The sequence below is a fragment of the Vigna unguiculata genome, chromosome 3 (genome assembly GCF_037176805.1).
Source record: "Vigna unguiculata cultivar grain cowpea cultivar isolate G323 ecotype 2 chromosome 3, ASM3717680v1, whole genome shotgun sequence".
Classification (NCBI taxonomy): domain Eukaryota; kingdom Viridiplantae; phylum Streptophyta; class Magnoliopsida; order Fabales; family Fabaceae; genus Vigna; species Vigna unguiculata.
The window spans coordinates 5,124,799-5,146,061 of record NC_140794.1 but is presented as its reverse complement, the minus strand read 5'-3'; the positions used below and the strand labels follow the sequence as shown (position 1 = coordinate 5,146,061).

At 28.7% G+C, this 21,263-nt stretch overlaps 2 protein-coding genes across 2 annotated transcripts; one reads left to right on the top strand and one right to left on the bottom strand.

The window, feature by feature from the left end:
* Nucleotides 1–6,346: 6,346 nt before the first annotated feature.
* On the bottom strand, nucleotides 6,347–8,178 carry LOC114177521 (U-box domain-containing protein 26-like). The gene has a single exon (XM_028062896.2). The coding sequence runs from the start codon at nucleotides 7,692–7,694 to the stop codon at nucleotides 6,522–6,524; it is 1,173 nt and encodes a 390-aa protein (XP_027918697.1). The 5' UTR covers nucleotides 7,695–8,178; the 3' UTR covers nucleotides 6,347–6,521.
* Nucleotides 8,179–20,210: 12,032 nt separating this feature from the next.
* Nucleotides 20,211–20,975, top strand: LOC146887437 (uncharacterized). The gene has a single exon (XM_085670540.1). The coding sequence runs from the start codon at nucleotides 20,211–20,213 to the stop codon at nucleotides 20,778–20,780; it is 570 nt and encodes a 189-aa protein (XP_085526666.1). The 3' UTR covers nucleotides 20,781–20,975.
* The last annotated feature ends 288 nt before the right edge of the window (nucleotides 20,976–21,263 follow it).

The following is a 21,263-nucleotide window of genomic DNA, read 5'->3' as shown; positions in this document are numbered from 1 at the left end:
TCACTCTAATCCTAATAAAACTTTGAATAAGAGAAACGATCAAAATCCCCCATCTATTTTTTGAACATAAACCCTAATTTCAAAAATGAATTTTGAATATTAAATCTAATTTTTATTTCTCTATGGCGTTTATGGTCCTTGTCACTATTTCAGCATTGTCTTACCATATCAGGTCACTGTTCACAAACTACGTTTACCACAACTTAACAGAAAGCGAATCTGTGATATATTTTAACAAAATTAGAGACCTAATAAAGATTTCTAAAAAAGAGAGACCAAATTAAAATATTGGAATAAAAATGGAAACAAAAATATAATTAAACCTAAAATTTTATACCATATAAACAGAGAAAGACGTTTAAAATTAAAGGTTTAATTATTCTTTGATTTGTTTTAACTTTTATATTTTTTTTAACCGTCTTTTTAAAAAGATTTAATACAATCTGCTATTTAATTAATATTAATATTAGTTGAAGTGTTATGTGTTAAAATTTATATATGTTGGGTGTTAAAATTTGGATTATGTTATATTTGGAAATTTTCTAATTTTGACATCTAAATTCTTTCGATTGGAAAATAATTTAAATTTTAACACGTAACAAATTTATATTTAATACGTCATAAACTTAAATTTTAATATATGACCTTTTTAGATAACGTTAATTTATAAGAAAATAATACATTAAGTGTTTTTTATAAAAATCTCAATTTAATCATTTAAAAAAGTGACACTCAATTAAATAAAAAATGTAATAAAAAAATTTAAAAATTAAAAAGTTAAATATAAAAATTAAATTACTAATTAAAACAAAAGTAAATAAAAAAACAATAATATACAAATCTAAAATTTTTAATACTAAGTAAAGGATAAATATAAATCTAGCATCATTACCTACGTGGTGCCAGTTATGCAGGAAAAAAGACATGGTAAAGGAATTGGTGCAGAATTTCCGAACCATTTTATGACGTCAGATGGTTAACAAATATCAAAATTTGATGGATTACTATTTCTTCAAAATATATTGGTATATATATTTTAAAATATTTTGATCTTTAGTTGGTGAAGATAATATTTCTGGATATATTTAAACTATTATTTTATTATAAGAAACTATTAAATGTATATTAAGAGTTCTTTTAATATATCAATATTAATATATTAGACTCAATAAAGAAATAAGACCAAATAAATTTACCAGAAAACTGTATAAAGTTAGTGATGTATGTGGTAGGGAAGTTGGTTTTGAATTTGTATATTTAATTTTGAAAGTGATGTGTGTAACAGATACAATGAAAGGGACAAAGGATTATTGCATCATCTGATTGAGTTGTTCATTATCTTATTATGCTTGCGTGTTTCAAGAACACACGTCTACAACAACTTCACACCACGCAATGCATAAATAACGTTATATCAAGTTTTTTAAAATATAGATTTAGAAAGAAAAAATAAGCCATTTTTATAGACTGAAAAATCTAGACTTAATTTAATATTATGTATGTGGTTTTGTTTTGGATTTAAGTTTAGTGGGATAATTATTTAAGTTAACGGGGAGTGAGAATAGAAGCATGGGTGGTGGTTATACGAAATGTTTTTCAGCTTGTTTGGGCTAAAAAAATACGGTTAAGGGGTGAGTTTCATCAGAAGTAGAGGTGTCAACAGCAAAAAACCCCAGCATTTTATTGTTAAATAAGAAACAATAAAAATGATTGGGCAACGACATGCTATCACACTATATGGCGTAATTGGTTACGTGACTAACTAAAGGTGGTTCTACAGATTACTTTTGATACTACACTCGCTTTAATGAAGCTTTCTATAAATATTAAAGCAAAGAAAAAAACTTCAATAATGTTGAAAGTAATTTGTAGTACTGGGGTATCTATATATCTAATATATATATAATTAAATTTCAATTATCCCCTGTTATTATGTTCCCTTCACATGTCTAATAATTATATATGATTTTAACAAATTTGTAAAAATATATATTAAAATAAAATTATTAACATTTTTTTATACAGGTCATAACTATTTATAGATCAATTTCAAAATGTAAAATTTATCTATATAACAAAGTTTTACAACTTGAATTTTATCTATAAAAAAATGTTATGAAATTATAACAAGCACACCTGTATTTATCTGAGGTGCATGTATTTCTTTGATATTTTACTCTCTTTTTTTATTGAAATTAAATTAAAATGTAATATGTTTCCAATCTTTGTGGAAGAAATCTCAAAAGTGTCATGTTAGGACATCTTCTATTTAATTAATATAAACTCTCAGCCTTTTCATTTTTGACACCATGAATGCATGTGAGGTGTTGACGTCTGTTTGATGCATTTGTCTTGTCATTGAAATTAAAATTAAAATGTATGAAAGTGTTTCCTAAAACTTTGCCAAAGATTTTGAAAGTGACAACCATATTTGGAGCTCCTTTGTTTAGGTAATATTACACTCACATCCTTTTCATTTTTTATCCTATGGAAGAATCTCCTCAAATTCATTGTTTGAAGTGCGCATGTCTAGTTCATGCCTTTGTTTTTCTTGTCCAAATTAAATTAAAACACCAACGTGTTTCCAATGGTTAATACTACAAAAAAGTTGAGAATTATATATAAATAATTACATACGGATTAAAATTCGTACATAAATTAAGCATACTTTTCGAGCCTTATACCCACCATTACCATGTTCCTTACATAGCTTCTTAGAGCACTTCACCCTTCTGGTATTTTATCAAGAGAGCTTCAGCACACATCATCATCCTATCCTCATATTCAGCGTATAGTAATGCCCAGATATGTCTTTTGCATATTACAACTAATCCATGATGCCACTACTTTGAAAGTGGTAGCCCTTTTCTTAACCTAATCAACGTTATTCTCAGGAAAATATATGCCACAGTACTTTTGTTAACCTTAAGCCGGAGAAAATGTTATCCTTGATTGAACTGTCAGTGAACTTGAATCATACCGTCAGCAAATCAGACTCACAGTGAACCAAACTGAACTGGACCGCCAACATACCAAACCTATCCGGATCGAATCAGACCAAATTAAACAGAATTGAATCCAAATGAATCGAACTATTTGTGAAATATGTTGAATTTAGGAGACCTTTAAGAAAAGAGAAAAATTAACACCCAAGGGTCAATTTAAAGAGAAATTATATACTTTCATAGTAAACATTTTTTTTTTCAAATTGGAGTAAGTATCGTAGAACAAATAACTTGACCCTAAGTGGTAGAAAATGTTAACCTTGATTGCAGCATCAGGAACCTTAATCAGATCGTCAGTGAAACGAATCATCACTGAATCGAACCGAACTATCAGCAAACCTGAATCACATTGAATTGAAAAAAAATTGAATAGAACCGAATCGAATTGAACTACTTTAAAATTGTGCTAAATTTTAAAAGACCTTGAAGAAAAGAGAAAAAATTTAACACCCAATTGTCAATTGAAAGAGAAATTATACACTTTCATAATCAACAGTTTTTTTCTTCTTCTAATTGGAGTCAATATCATGGAACAAATAACTTGAGCTTAACTGGGAAAAAATTATAACCTTGATTAAACCATCAACGAATCTAAACTGCACTGTCAGCAAACTAAAACTGGACCGCACTGGATCGAACCGAACCGAACCGGATAGAATTGGACCGAACCAGACCGATTCGAATTGAATCGAACCGGACCGAATTGAATCGAACCGAACTGAACCAATCCGATTTGAACTAAACCAAATCGAACCAAATCGAGCTGAACCGAACCGGATCAGACCGGACCGAACCAAACCAAACCAGACCGAACCGAACCGAATCGAACGAGACCAAACCAAATCGAACTGAACCAAACAAAACCAGACCTAACCAGATTGGATCGGACCAAACCGAACCAGAGCGAACTAAACTGGACCAAACCGAACCAAACCGGACCAAACCAAACCGAACCAGACTAAACTGAACCAGACCGAACCGAACCGAACTAAACCAGACCGAACCAAATCGAACCGCACTGAATTGAACCAGACCGAACCGGACTTGACCACACCAAACTGGAGCGAATCGAACCAGACCTGAGCGAATTGAACCGGACCAGAGCGAATCAAACTGAACCAAACCAGATCGAACTGAACCAAACCAGACCGAACTGAACCAAATCGGACCGAAACAAACTAAACTGAACCAGACCGAACCGAATCAATCCAAACCAAACCAAACCAAACTGAATCGGACCAGACTGGACCGAACCTGACTGAATCGAACCAGACTGGATCAGACCGAATCGAACCAGACCAAACCGGACTAGACCGAACTGAACCAGACCGGACCGAACCAGACCAGATCGAATCAGTCCGGACTGAATCGAATCAAACCAGACCAGACCGAATTGAACTGAACCGAACCGAAGTGAGAACTACTATTGAATGGTTTTGAATTTTAACACCTTTAGAAAAAGAGAAAAATTAACACACAATGATCCATTTGAAGGGAAATTTTACACTTTGATAAGAATTAATTTTTTTTTTCAAATTGGAATCAATATCGTGGAACAAATAACTTGACCCTAGGTGAGAGAAAATATTAACCTTTATTGGCTTAGTGTCATAGGAAAGTCGCTTTGTAACTTGTGTAAAAAATGTCACATCCAAAAGTCTTTTTAGCACCAACTTTACAATCATAAATCTCTGTTAAACAAATGAAACATCATGTTATTTTCAAAATTAAATATAACAAGTTCATAAAAAAACAACATAAATAAATTGTATACTTCCAACAAAAAAACATCCAAAGGAAAAACTTAAATTGATCTCTATTCACCTTTCACAAAAATATTTATTTTGTCAAAGCAAAAAACATAGAGTTCCAAAAATGGTAAAAATGTAAATATTGAAGAAAAATATTAAAAAAAGATGAGAAAAAAAAAGTGAAATGGGAGATGAAGCATTGAGAATAAACAAATGAGAGAATGCAAAAGATAGATAAGAGAAGGAGAAAATGTATAAGATAGATAAGAGAAGGATAAAATGTTAGGGTTAGGATTCAAAAAAAGACATACCAGTTAGATGGGGTGTGGAGTGTTAGAATTGTAGTGAAGGTGGTAAGGTGGGACGACAAAAGAAGAAGGCAGCAATGAGAAGCTTTCAATCATTGTCTCGATGATGCTGATTGAATTAAAAATGAAGTGTGTACAATGTTTAAGATATGAGGCCATTGAAAAGAAAGAAAAAAATAAAAGACACAATTCAATTAATGATCAGTTAAATGATAAAAATTCAGTTTTTTAAAACTGAACTATAAAATAAAACCATGCTGTTTAATTTATATTTTAAATAGTTTAGTTCTTTTTTCCCTTTAATTTAACGCAAATAATTATAATTTAGTGTAGTTAGATTAATTTTGTCCATCCAAAAAAGCAAAATAGTTTTATAGAAGTGAAATATTTTTAAATATAAGAAAGAAAAAACAAAAATTATAAAATAAAATCACAAAAATATCAGAAAACTAAATAAAGATATCAATATGAGACCAACCGTGATTATATCGTGAAGCCAATTTTTCCAATTTTTTATTTATTTTCAGAACAAAAATTCTTCCTTTTAATATTTTTTATTTTTATTTTTTTAACTTTTTAATTATTTTTTAGCCTTTCATTATTTTTTGTTTTATCGAGAAGGGTTGAATTGAACTTTTTACGATCTCAATTTATCTTAATAATTCCTTTAAGTATACATTTTATATGATCCGACTTATAAATAATTTCATGATATAATAAAAATAATCAATTCTACTATTACAGAGATATTAATTACTGATGCATTTTTTTTGATGGAATATTACTTGTATTTTTTCTGTTTATAGTTATTAACATATAATTATCGATAAATTTGTGATCATCGATTTTTATCTGTTAATAAAATTTATTGGTGAATATCTTATAATTGTCGACAGATAATTACTAACAACTTTGTCATTGTCGATTTTTATCTGTCAATAAAATGTATTGATAAGTGTTTTATTGAAGATTTTTTTTAGCTTAGGTCATCGATAATTTTATTTTACCAACAAATATTTATAATTATTGACAAATTTTGTCTATTAATAATTTAAATTTTTTTATAATAATTATCTTTGAAGTGTACTTCTCATAAATATATATATATATATATATATATATATTTAAATAAATATAGAGATCATCAGTAATTTGAGAAAGAAAATGGGATTTGTTTTATACTCGTTAATGATGGTGGGAGGTAGTAGATTCAAAGATTGACTGGAATTTAATTTATGCTTGTGTTGTGATGTGAGTGGGCAACAATGAGGACAAAACTGACTTTTAAACTCCTAATGGGATTCAACTATTCCCATATTATTCAAAAAGATTACAGGGGAACAAGGAGACCACAAATTCATAAATTCATGTTTGCATATACACTTTTTAGTCTTCATGAACATTATTGATCATTTTATCATAAACATACTTGTGTTATTAACATCATTATTCACAATCTAATTCTGCCTTGACTCTGATCTTAGCAATTTGAGTAGCATTCTTGCCTTTGATTTTGTTGTGTTACTACTCTGACTCTGCAGGAGCAACAACAACCTAGTCAAAACTCCACTTTCAATGGCTGTCTCTCGTGCACGCTCAAACTCACCACAAACAACTAAAAGCACCTCAACAGCACTCTCACTGCATTCTTGATCAGATACCTTGAAAACCATATTAACCAAAGTTCGAACACCATTAGGGTGATTCACCAATGCCACTCTACCACTTTCCAGCTCCATAAGTTTCTCAACTGTTCTCACTGCCAGTGGGGCCATGTTTCTTCTTCCTGATGAGATGTATCTCATGATTCCATCTATTGCTCTTCCTCTCACCAAACTCTCTCTATTGGATTGCAACGAACACAGTGCTGACATGGCTTTAATTGCATCCCCAGAAACTTCATAGTTTTGGTTAACAATTTGAACAATCTCGTGTACTAGTTTGGGAGAGTTTCCAAGAATATAGCATAATTCTTCTGTCTCAGATGACCATGATGCTGACTCTATAACACGGCACAAGCTAGTCTTAACCGAGTTACTACCCTTTTCAATTAGTACCACAAACATGGCTAATTTAGACCCATCTTTGATAATATTTAGAGGCTCCAAACTACCGAGTGGCAGCAATTTCTGAATGCAGCAAAGTGCGAGCTCTATGAAGTTCATGTGATCTATTGATACTGGAGTTCCAAAAACCAGTTCCAAAAGCAGTGGTAAGAAGTTCAATTGGAGAAAGCATGATTTGTTGAAGGAGCAATACTCATCGGATAAGAGACTGATTTTGGTGAGTGCTTGGAGCTTGGTATCTAAGCTGCTTTCATGGGATTCAAGGTTGCGCTTGAGAGAAGCCAAGGAGTCAGAAGTTGAAGTTTCAGGGTTGGAAGGGTCGAACAAGGGACCCAGTTGAAGCCACTGATCGATCAAGTGACGAAGAGTGTGGTTGGGAACAATGGAAGGATCGTGAAGCTTTTGCATTGTGACCGGACAAGTGAGGTTACCAGCAGCAAGCCATTTTTCTATGTTGGACCTGTCATAGGTTTGGCCTGTGCACAAGGTTACAGGATCTTCCAACAAGTCTAAACTTATGGGGCATCTGAATAGGGGGGGAATGGTGTTTTGAGAGTGGTTCATGGAAAGAAGAAGAAACTGAAGATTGTCAAGAACACCAGTGGAACTTCAAAGAGACAAAAACATCAAAGTGGATTCTCAAATATGATGTTTCATGTGAGGCTTTAGACTGGAAGACATGCATTCTAAAGCAGACACAAAGATGGTGTCAGAAAGTGAGAAACTTTTTTTATTTCCTCTTTTAGCTTGTAAAAGCCTTGAGTGAGAGAAAAGAAGAAGAAGAAGAAGAATTAGATGCAAGAAGCCTGGAAGTGGAGTGTGCATTATAAATGAGAAGTGAGAAGTGAGAGATGACCAAACAACATTGCATAGAGTGGAAGGAAGTGATGGATAATGAGAGGAAAAAAAGTTGCATAGTTGAGGAATGAGATTAATTCCACATTGGCAGCACAAAAGAGTAGTGGGAAGTTTGTGCAGGTGTGGAGAAAGGGAAAGCAGAAAAGTACAAATATTTGATGGCAAAAACAGAAAGGAACAGGCACAGAGTGTGTGGGAAAAATATAGAATATTTGAAGAAAGAAAGTGGAATAGGAACTGATATTATAGAATAATGGTGAGTGTGGTCCCCACCCCAGGCATCTTCTTTATCAATCCAGTCAAACCAAAACACTCTTTTGCTTTTGTCCAGTCAAACTGGACAATCAAGAGTCAAAAATATTGTTAATACCTTTGAAGTTTGAATCCACCTTCGTCACCACCTAATGGAGGAAAATTCTGTCTTTCATGTTTTCATGCTTTTATGGAGCACAGTTTTCTTGTTTGAAATAATGGAATACAAAGAAGGAGAAAGCTTTTTGTGATGATTTTTTTGTTTGGGTCAAATTGTTCGGAGAATATATCACAGTTCACAGAGGTTATTTAGAAGACATTACACAGTAATCAGTATGCTTGATTTCCTCTTTAGGGTTTCATTTTAAATAATTATGCACTGCTCAATGGTCAATATGGCTGCAAATATTACTTCTAAATAAATTCATAATGTCACCTCTCACGTGATTTCAAATTAAAATTTAATAATTAAATAAAAAAATCTCCTCCTCATGATTCTTGTATGTATTGTTGCATATAAATTTTTGATAAATAAATTTTAGACTGATTGTATCTGATAAATACCATAAGGGATGTCAAACGGGTAAGAACGATACGGATAATAGTTTTCTCGTATTTTAATCGTTGGATAAATATTCGTCCCGTATCTGTATCTATATTTGTGTAGATATCTGATATGAGGGTACCTACATATTTTGTTAAAATTCATGAATATCCACGGATACCCGCGAATATTTACAAAAAGAAGAAATTAATATTTGATAACAAATTGTAACTATAAATTCAAATAAAAATATAATGCATAATATTTTATAAATTTCAAACAAAGTACAAATAATCTATTTAAATAGTGTTGAATGATAGTTTACAAATAAATGAACATTTTTTAAAACCAATTGATAAAAAATAACTCATTCAAAATCAATGTGTTAATATTTTAATTATTTTTCTTAATTATTTTAATTTAAATTAGAGTATAACGGGTATGGGTATCCACGGGTATGGATACTATGATACCCGTACCCGCCCCGTTAACGTGGGGGTATAAAAAATATCCGTACCATTATTCGTGGATATCCATTTTCAATATTTATTTCCTACTTGTTGCAGGTTTTATCCGCGAATACCATGGGTACAAAATTTTTTGACATTTCTATCTATAATAGATTAGGTAAAGAAAGACATGACCATGCAATTAAAGTGTTTTCGTAATAAGAAACACATGTTACAGTTAAAATTAGGCGCCCCAAGTAACTCATTAAAATTTAGGCCATTTATATATAAGTTTAATTAAATTTATTTAGAGCTGTCAAAATGGGTTGGAACCTGCGAGCCAACCCGGCTCATCACGGGTTCAGGCCAGGTTGGGTTGAAATTTTTTTACAAATTTTAATACGGGTTGATTTTTGACCCAGCTCATTTAGAATCCGACATCCGGGTTGAACCCGTGGTGAGCCGGGTTGGCTCACCAACTCGCAGATAAAAGGGTCACACAAGTATTTTTTATTTTTTTTATTAAGTTGGACTTTACATTTGGGATAGGTTAGGTTGTTTATTTATCCAACACATAAATAATTTGTATTTTTTTTATTTTGGTTTGTATTTGGATTGTATTAAAGTTTATTTAGATTTTAATTAGAATTACAATTTAGTTTGACTAAAAAAAAATAAAAAATAATTTTTTTAATTAAGTGAACCCGTGAGCCAACCCGTTTAACCCGCTAACCCGTGATGGGCCGAGTCGGGTTCGAATTTTATTGGCTCGCTAACAAGTGAGCCGGGTTGGGTTGACTCACTAAATTATCAACCCGTGGTGGGTCGAGCTGTGTCGGGCCGGGTTACCCGTTTTGACAGCTCTAAATTTATTTTTAAATCAATCACGTATTTATTTTTAAATTTCAATTATTTATCAATCTTATTTTTAAAGTTGCAAATGAAATAAGTTGTTTATGAGTATGATCATGGTTTCTAAATTGATCACTAATTAATTACTTTGGTAGCGAAAATCTTGATAATTAATGTTTAGTGATCAATTTGTTTTCCTTGGTAGCTAAATTTTATAAATCAATTTAAAATCCAATTATAATTTTTTATTCATATAATGACTATTTTAGAAACTGGTAATTTTTTATTTTGTAAATTGGTCACTATAATGACTAACAACTTTTGGTCATTAGAACTGGTTATTAATGAGATTTTTTTTAGTGGTATGTATAAAAGAATATTGATCATACCAAACCATTCTTATAACAAACAATACAATATAACATCAAATTATAAATAAAGGAAGATTATAAAGAGTTTGGGTTGAGGTACCCAAAGCATTGTCCTTATAGAAAAAAAAACGTTCCTACTACATAGGGTAAAACAAAATTATATGATATCCTCTCCCAAGACACAACAACGCATTAGATCCATCGAGTGCAATAAAAGATATTTGAATCTTATGAACATAAATGTTTTAAAAGACAAACACTTTTTTATAAGCTAATGTGTTTGTTATGTCTTTTCCTCACATAAAAAGGTTTCTTGAATTTAAATGAAAAAAGTAGATAAAACTCCAGTTATTTCTAAAATGCTAAGATCTATGACACAAGAACACAAGAGGAGGGGTTGATCCGTATCATCTTAGCTCGACTCTGATTTCTCTATTTTTTTTAAATCGAGTCTGACTCTTCTCTTACCCATATGGAACATGCTTAGACAAATCTTCTTTTCATAAATCCTGCTTTATTTAGATTGAGAAAATCATTTGGTTTTATAAAATCATATTTTATCGAATACGCGGTCAATTATTTTTCTAATAGTAGGAGGTGACAATTAAATACAATTTCCCATGATTTTTGTATCTGTAATAGTGGGAAAAGAAAACTTAACTCCAATAAGTTGTTTAAGAATAATCATGTTGAGTTTCTTGCCCTTTGTCCCAAGATTAGTCAAATTCATTTCATGATGAAGGCAGTGAAAGGGATACAGCTCAATAGTAAAGTATCACCCTGACGTGGTAGAAGTCATCATTTGATTTTGTTGTAATAAAAAAAAAGTAACAAAGAATAATTTATTATCTATTAAAACTATCAAAATAAACAAATTTCTAATTTATATATTCCTCGAATAAGTAAAGGATTTTAAGTTTTTATGATATTATCGATAGAAAAATAATTATCTTTTAATATATAAACTATTAATTAAATTACTATAAATATAAAATACTTTTTTATTCTCATTAATTACGAGATTTATTTAACTAATCCATATATGGGGTTTTCAAAACTTCAGACATTAGCGGGAGTTTTCAAAACCCCTGGTATTAATGAGGGTTTTTGGAACCCCGAGTATTAACGGGGTTTTTGAAACCTTCAGTAAGTTGCGCTAATATTAGGAATTGTTAAAAACATCCGATAATCTGTTAGCCACGCTTGTTCTTCTAGAAAAATTGTAAACTCCTGGTAAAATCATTAGTGAAAGGTTAAACTCCCACTAAAAACAATTATTTTTGTAATGATAAACTATTAAAATATTATTTTTTTCTATCTCTATCACGGTGAGCCAAAATCAATATTTCAATTTCTGTTGTGTAATAGTTCAAAATTAAATCTTGAATGAGCTATGTGAAAATTTGATATAAATAAACAATTTTTTTTTTGTGAGCTATATATTCTCGTTTAATTTTGATAATGATATTTTTCTCAAGTTGAGTTGAAATTTTGACGGGAGTTAAGACAATGAAAATTTAGTATAGAATTAGTTGTTGAAATAAGAGTTGATACTTTTGACTGATGAAGTTGAATTTATGTTTGATTAAAGATTTTTGGTCTAAAACGTTAACATTTCCTTGAGTTAGAAAATCAATTTGGAAAGTATACCTTGAGATATGGTTATTAAATTGATGTTGTCAAGTAAAAACTAACAAAATTATATAGCAAAACTTTGAATATATTAGTACTTGGTTTTTTGGTATTTATTTTGAACTTTGACTAATTAATTGGAATTAAGTCATATAATATGAGATAATCCAATAAATATTGTTTATACACCTAAAACTCATTGTTGGTTATGATCCTTAACTCCATTATTGATTAAAGTCATATGTTAATCTCCGATACAATATACATTTTATATTCAGCTTGATTTAATTTTAAATAAGTTAGTTATTGTTGTGATTGTTTGATTTCTTATTATAATTGTTTTCAATATATCAATATTGATGTAAATTCTAGTAGCAGTTAAATTATATGAATTTTTTTATTGGATTGTACATATATTTTTTTCTATGTACATTATTATATTATATTATATTATATTATATTATATATATATATATATATATGAATATTGTTTTATATAAAGTAATTCTATATTATAAAATTAATGTATTATTATAAGTCATTTGTTTAAGAAAATTTTTCTATTACACTAAAATTTTATATTTTATTTTACAATAATATATTTTTCATTTTTTTCTTTATGTGTCATTACAAAATTTTTTTTATTAATAACTATCAAAAGTTATTAGTGATAATAACCGATTTAGATACCAATTTATAAAATAAAAAATTATTAATTATTAAATCATTATCATAAATAAAAAAATATAATTATTTTCTAAATTAGTTTCTAAAATTTAATTACCAAAATTTTAACTTAAAAAATTGATTATTGAACATTAATTATCAAGATTTTTATTAAAAAAAATTAATTTCTAAATTAATTTTTAGTTAATTAATAACTAATTTAATAATTAATTATAACTTTTTATTCGTAATAATAACTGGTAATCAATAATTTTTTAATTATAAAGTAGTATATAAATTGATCAGACTAATAATTTTTGTTATTAAAAATAATTTTTAGTGATGTATTTTTCTGTTATCTAAATTTTAGTTTAGATTATTCCTTGTCCATTATTTTTTTTGTTCTTGCATCGTAGAGCGGTGGTTTTCACTTCATTCTTTTCGTAATAGTCTGACTGATATAAATCCAAAAAAGAAAAACATATAAAATATCAAATGTTTTGAACTTCTAGAAACACATACGAATAAATCATATAAAATATCCAACATTTTGAACTTCTAGAAACACATAAAATATCCAGTTTTGAAATTTGAATTATATATTCCTTTTCCATCCAATAATTCCAGATTTATATCAAGCGACTGCACAGTGACTTTTTTCTTTTTGTGGACTATTGTTTCTATAAAAGCATTTTAGACTACTGATACTTTTACATTTATCATTATCGAAAATAAGTTATCCTTTTTGAAATTTTATATATATATATATATATATATATATATATATATATATTTAACTTAGATTTCTTATTTTAAGTTTAAAATAAAAATTACCAATTAAACGTGATGTATAGGTAAGCTACAAAACACAACAGTGAATTAATTTTATAAAGATATAAAAGGCAGGGTCCACAAAATCAAAGAATGGAAAAGGATATGACTATTGACTAATTTGTTTTTTTTCTAATTCATAAAAGGTATTATAATTTTAGCGCATTTTCCGGGAACTAATTTATTAAGGATGTATCTATCACGAGATAAGGGTTAGAAAATTAAAGTATTCTCATTACTTATTTAGTTTGAATGCCAAGATGAAAGAAAGAAAATTATGGAAAGGATGAGAAATGGAAGAATTATAATGGTTGTTAGATAAGGGACTTGAGAAGAAAAATGTAGAAATAATAAAGAAAAATAATTACTTTTTCTTTTCAAATTTTCAAAAATAGTGAAGAAATGCAAAAAGTTTTATAATACGAAAAATATTTATTGTTGTAATAGTAATAATAAATAAAATTATTAATAACTAATAAATAATAAAGAAAATCAATAATATAAATAAAATAATATTTTTATAACCAATCGTTTTTTCTTCTCGTTTATTTCTTTTCTTAAAATTTTACAAAATTAGTATAAATATTTGTAAGAAAGTAATGTGTAATAGGAATACACTCTTCTAAGAAAATAATTATGGTGTACTTGTTTACATATAATATTTCGTGATGCTTGTAAGAATTTGTAATAATGAATATTTTATTGTAAATTATAAGATTATATATAATAAAATATTTATTATTCATTTTTTAATTATGTAGAAGTATTTTTTTTTAAAAAGTTTCATATTTTCTCTTTAACTTATGCCATTCTTCTTTAAACAAAAGATGAACGAGAAGAGTTTAATTTTAATTTAAATAGAATTTAAATTTCCTTTATTTTTAAATTTTAAAATCTCTCTATTTTGTGTGCTCATTATATGGATGGACGTTGTGATGTCACATGTGATTTGGCTCGAAAAAAGAAGACATTTTCGTTAACCTATAATTGTAATGATATGTTGTTTCTAAATTATGTATTCTGAAACAATAGATATGGTTGTTTCAAAATCAAAACTTTTTTATAGATAAGAGGAGATGTTTTAGTATATTGAAATTATAATAAAGAAATTATATGTTGAAAGTGTAAGTAAAAGTTCAGGTTAGATAATTGATGTTGAATTGATGTGTTATTGATTTTATTTAGACCGTGTATGTTTCTATTTATTTATTTTACGTGAAGAGATTTGTAGGAAAAAACACTTTGTCTCGTGTTATTACACAAGTGCCATTTCCATTTTTTTTTCTTTTGAATGGTATGTAGGTTGTTATTATTAACGTTGTTGGTGGTGGGCACGTCTTTTGTGGTCACATTGGTGTTGTATTGTGGAGGTGGTAGTTATGATCTCTTGCTTGTGATGCTAGTGACATGGTGGTGGTCTTGGTCTCATGCTCAAGGTGTTGTGGGCTAGTGTCCTTAGTGGTGTGGCCTAATGGTGCACCTATTGGTTTGGCTTGGTGTTGAACTGATGAGTTTGTTTGGTCCATGGTTGTTGTGAAGTATTTCCGATTCTAAAAATACTTAATACAACAAATAATTATATTTTATTTTAAATTACTTTTATGACCAAAAACAAAATGATAATCTTTTATTTTTATAAAATAAAACATTTTTTAATCTATCAAACCTATCACACCACTCAATAACTTTGATCAACTTTCATCTTCAATCTCTTCATTTCTCACCATCTTTCCCTTACTCAAAACAACCTCACTTTCACATCTCTTTCCCCTCAAATCCACTCTATCAAATCCATCTTAAAAAACAAATATATGATAATGATATTGGAAAAAAAGGCAATGAAAAGGGAAAGATAATACCGTGTACTTAAAATAAATGTCCCACCCCTAACTCCTATGCCTATACCTTCCTCCCCATCCCTAACTTCTCTTAAAATACCTACTTAATTAGGTGTTGGATGCTCTCCATTCCCATTTTGTTGCATTGACACCTTCCCCATTACCTACAACACCCTCAACATCATCAATACATCACCATTACGAGCTCCTTCACCATTGTCAGTGTCTTTTAGAGTCCATCATTCACTTATTGAGAAAGGTCCTGAAATATCTACTAATCAAGGTGATGTGCAATCACATTCAAGAGGATCCCACATGTTGTGTTGATCTTCTATGATTTCACATTATGGTCATGGGTAATGGTTAATATAACAAGTTTTTTACATTATTTGTTTTATCAATTGACTGTATATTATTTTTTTTTCATAAATTTCTTTTCTTAAGGTTTTATCCATGTAGGATTGCATCAAATGCCATCACATTGACCACTAAGTAGCAATATACTCATTGTGGCCTACATGGGGTTCACTAACTAATGAATGGAAAAAAGAGGTTTTAGTGTTTTAAAGTGAATTTTCTCATTTTTAATACTTTAACTTACAGTTGTTACATTGTTGTTGTATTTTGAAATTGTTTTTACATAGAGGAAGGTCAATTGGAGACCTGAGGATGAGGAAATCATAAAAAAGAGTTTTCATTCAAATACCTCACATAGACTATCAAAGATGTTTAGATATAACGAAAAAAAAAAGCTTGAGTGGACTTTTGATGAGATTTGAAACTCACTACTAGAGATTTGGAATTCTCCTTCATATATTGCAAAATGCTCACAAGCGTAACAAAACTAAGCATTTGAAATAAGTCACAATTTACACACATGTGGATCCATTAATATACATAAGCATGTAATTCTCATGGTAAGTAAGCCAAACATAGTTTGTTTTTATTTTTTTTATAACATTCTATATTAATCATGTTTATAGAATAAGAAATTGGGTCATCGACCACATATAGATGAAGTTTTTAAGCAAGCTTATTTACGAAAGATTATTGGTGAATTTGTGGATGGAACGATTTAGGAAAAGACATGTAAGTCTACTATTTTTTTTTTGTTATTTCTTTTTTAGGTTGTGTATTGTATATATGATATAATTTATATTTTTGAATGACAAGGGAATTTAGGAGCAAATATTCTCAAGCTAGATCAAAAGTTGCATCTTATGTTGAACAATCTAAATCATCCCTTATAGACCCTACAAAAGAAGAGAGAATAAAGATTGATAGTTGAGTTCTTGCTACATATGGAAAGAACAAAAGTTGGATCTATGGTATTGGAGAGGTCACCCGTACAAAACATAAGAAAAAACTCAGGTATCATGGAAGTTCAAGTCATTCCTATGATTCAAAGGATATTGTCCAACTAAATCAACAACTTTTGAATTATAGAGATGATAGTAAGAGGTTAAGTCGACAATTACAATAACAACAATAACAACGACAATTACAATTAATTTTTAGTGTTATCCTCCCTTTCTTTCCACTTGATACGCAAACTACATTACAACAGTAACAACAACAAGAGTAACAAAACCAGCTTGAGCAAGACCAACCTCAACAAGATTGGGAGCAACCACAACAAAACAACCACCAACAAAGTCACCAAGACCAACACCAACACCAACACGAACATGACTACTCTAAATGTTAGACATTTAGAATTTTGCAATTCTGTAGCACTTTTAGAAACTTAATTTGTATTATATCTTCTTAGAACTTTAATTTGGATTATGAGTTGTCGTCATTTGTTTCTTTTTAGATTATATGTTATTACTTTTTAATTTGAATTTTATATTGTTCATAACTTGAATTTGAATTAAGTTATCAAATTTTAGTGTTAATGATATGTTGGTAAAATTTTATTTTATTTAATTTAAATTTCATTCAATTGACACAAAATATAAAAAATAAAATAAAACAAAAATATTTTGTTTGATTTGAAAAATATATTACAAACAAATTTACCTATGGAATAATATGTATGTAATTCACACAATTTTACCAACAGATTATTTCATATATTACTCACCAGCATTACTTATACATTTTTTTATTTTTATTTACTTACAGATTATTTCGTATTTATCCAACATTATATACAAATTATTTCATATGTAACTTATTTACCTAATTTTATATACGAAATAATCTGCATGTAATTTTCTTGCATTTCATTATCTCCTGATAATTTTGTATGTAACATTACCTACAAATCTTGTTTCATATGTAAATTTACCTATACATTTTTTATATACAATTTTTTTTCATATATATTCATAGATAATATTCAATTACCTATAGATTGCATTCGGTACATAGCAATTTTGTCTATAAAAAAAATCATTTACAAAAATATATTAGACTATTATACTTAAAAATCATACTTTAAATATATCCACATATACATAACCATCACTAATCATAATCATTTATACATTCATTTTTATCATCTTACGATTCACATATCTATTTTCATTATCAATTGAATATATAATAAATTAGCTTTTCTTTCCCAACCTATTAGAATTTTTCAAGCTATTTTTGAGTAATTTAAAATATAAATTTCTACATTATTAATAATATTTGATCTTAATCACAAAATGAAAAAAAAATGAATTTCTTAATAGAAATTGAATCAATTACTCGAGTCAATTATAATTGATTTAACTTGTTCTTTGTCTTATTAACTCTTTACAAATAAAATCTAACCTCACAACAATATTTTAGTTTTATACGATGAGAAACTTTTAGAAAAACTAAATTTCTAAGTAATATACTTTCTATTCTTATTGTCCATTAAATTTATCTATATTAAGTCTTACATTTATACAATGTCATAGATGAACAAACACAATTCATATAGGCCGGTTGATCATACGTTGAGTAAAAATAAATAAGTTCAATTTGATTTATTTTCGTTTTCGTGAGTTACAAAAACATATATACCGTAATATTGAAATAATTTAAAAAATACATACATATATCTTTAACAAGTAAATTTTAGTTAGATCTTAAAATATTTTTTCAATATTCTCCTAAAGTTTTTTAATTAACCATGTGATAAATAAATTTCCATTGTTTTAAAATTATGATTATTCTATAATAATTTTATGTTTAATTATAACACATGGATATTAACCAAAGAAATCTAATATTAATCGAATGGGTCAGCCTGGATTAACCATAAAATTCTTCAAAATTCAAATAAATCAAATCAATTTAATATGATATAGACATACATAACTACAAATTCTCATATTACATGAGAATTTTTTTACAAATTTGTTAAAAAAATTTGCAAGAAAAGGCTTTTTCCTGCTATTTTTTTTAAGAAATTTAATTGGCAGGTAATTCCTTCGTGAGTAATTATTTCCTACAAAATTATAAAATTCGCAAGTATTTCTTACAAAATTTGTTGCGAAAAGTGTTTTATACAAAATATTTTGCAAAAAAATTATATATATATATATATATATATATATATATATATATATATATATATATATATATATATATATATATATATATGCCAATAACCTGTTTGAAAATTTGCTGAATGAAAGTCAAGCCTGGCCTGCAGCAGTGCCCACGATGATACAATTTTCGTGGACATCCAACATAGAATTGATCCAATGTTATTAATATTAGGGAATAGGTGTATTTCAATTAACTTAATATGATTAAAAAAGTCAACCATAATGAGTTAAAAGAAGTTACCATTAATTTTGAACTAGGAAAATTTATATAGTATCATGGGGTCGATATCTTTCGTGAAAATCTTTAACCAAATTAATTTCACCCCACACAATAATTAATAGCTTCTTTTTTTCTCATATATAGAGAGAAAATTTGCAGTTAGTCAAATACCATTCTTGAATTGCGAATCTATCAGTTTCTATATCAAGTATAAAACATGTTAATCCGAAGGAGTTGGTTCCATTTTGTTTAAGGTTTAACTCTTAATTATTTTGCTAATACATTATTGATTGATCTTAGATTATATGTAGTTTCAATTCAACAGATTTTATTTTATGCCGTCATGTTTCTGGGTTCTCTAATTTGCGATGTTGTGCATGCACGTTATATTTCACGATCACAATTTCATAAATATAAACGCCGGCAGGGAAAACTTGGAATCTTCAATAGGTTTCTCAATTGTTTATGGCATGGAAGTCAACTACTTCTAAAAAAAATAAAGCCATGTCTTACTTTCTGTTTACTTATAAATAATTTAATACTAATCACACAAATTTTTTTTAGGATAGATTTTAACCGTAATTATAATATAAGAGTAAATTTTAAATTTAACTAAACCATAATTATTTAATTAAATTTACATTAGTTTATATATTACAAATTTATTTTATTTCTGGTGGATATAACATAACAAAACTATACTATAATTATTATTTTTTGACTTTTAATTTTTATTTCTTGAAGTGAATTAATGTGAGTTATTGATTTTTTCAAATTTTTAAAAAAAGAAATACTAGTACAATAATTAATAATTTATAGTAAATCACATTAAAAAATAAAGGAAGGATGAAAGTAAAAAAAATAGGCCCAAGTATGCAATTGCACCCATTGCAAACTATGCATAAGGTGTGGTGTGGTCATAATGTCAAAGTTTTAAAAAATAGTTAGCCACGATATCAAGATTTTTGGAGTGTCTACAATATTATAAAACGTGAAGAAACCACAATTGTGACTGTAATTTGAAACTTGATCACATGATGGATAAGCCCAAAAGCTTGATCAAGAAGAGTTTACAAAAAGAGAAGCAGATCGTTGTGCATCCACTGCCACTGAGAAAACCTTCTGTCACACATTCAAATGCTTCTGGTTTGTACACTCTACCTTTACTTCAACCTTCCTTCAAATTCTTGGCAATTAATCATCCAAATTCAACCAACTCATCGCGTGGAGCATTTTCAAGGAAGGAAGAAACTAAGAGCCTTGAACCATCATCAAGTGAGGTCAGAAACACGACCTACAACTACAAGCTACAAGAAATTCCAAAAAGTTATAAGGTTAGGGAAGAGGGATTCAAATGCAGTGCACTTTGCATGCCTCTTCCAGGGTTTGGGAAAACAAAGCCAGTTAAAGCAAGAAAAGAAGAAACCCAAATGCATGCAGTGAACCCTGTGCTATCATTATCAAAGCCAAGCTCTTTGGAAAAGTTTGAACGTAGTTGCCTGGTTTCACAAGCAAGAATGCATGAAAATGAAGGAGACAACTCCATAAGTTCCTACTTTGATCTTCCATCCGAATTGTTTAAATTCAGCAGCCACAATGCATAAATCTGGTTGCGTCTTTGCGCATGAGTATAATATAATGGTAATTTGGCAAGTTAAGCTAATAATATATGGCAGATACTTTGTTATTGTTTATCAGTGCTTTAAACAGTTGTTATGCGTAAGCTACGCGCATATAACTGGTTACATGTTGTACTTGGTTTGATATAAAGCCTGCTTCAAACATAAACTACAAAACTTAATTTGATGTTTCATATTTGGCTATGATATGTCTCCACAAACAAAGTTAATATATGTGCAACCATCATCAAAGAGTTTCCTGCTTTATTTTCATCTAACAACTTTTTTCTTTCCTAACAAAATGACTTTACCTTTTGAAAGCTAGTGTTGGGATTATATTTTATGATATATGTCTTATAGCCATTTGTTATAACCATTAAGAAATTAACATTATATGTATATAACATTGATCTTATACATATAAGGTATTTAATATTATTTTTCACCCAAAACTTTCGGTTAGAGATT

Bases quoted from the DNA above. Each gene is read 5' to 3' on its own strand.
- LOC146887437 (XM_085670540.1), top strand. From the start codon at position 20,211: ATGATGGATAAGCCCAAAAGCTTGATCAAGAAGAGTTTACAAAAAGAG.
- LOC114177521 (XM_028062896.2), bottom strand. From the start codon at position 7,694: ATGAACCACTCTCAAAACACCATTCCCCCCCTATTCAGATGCCCCATA.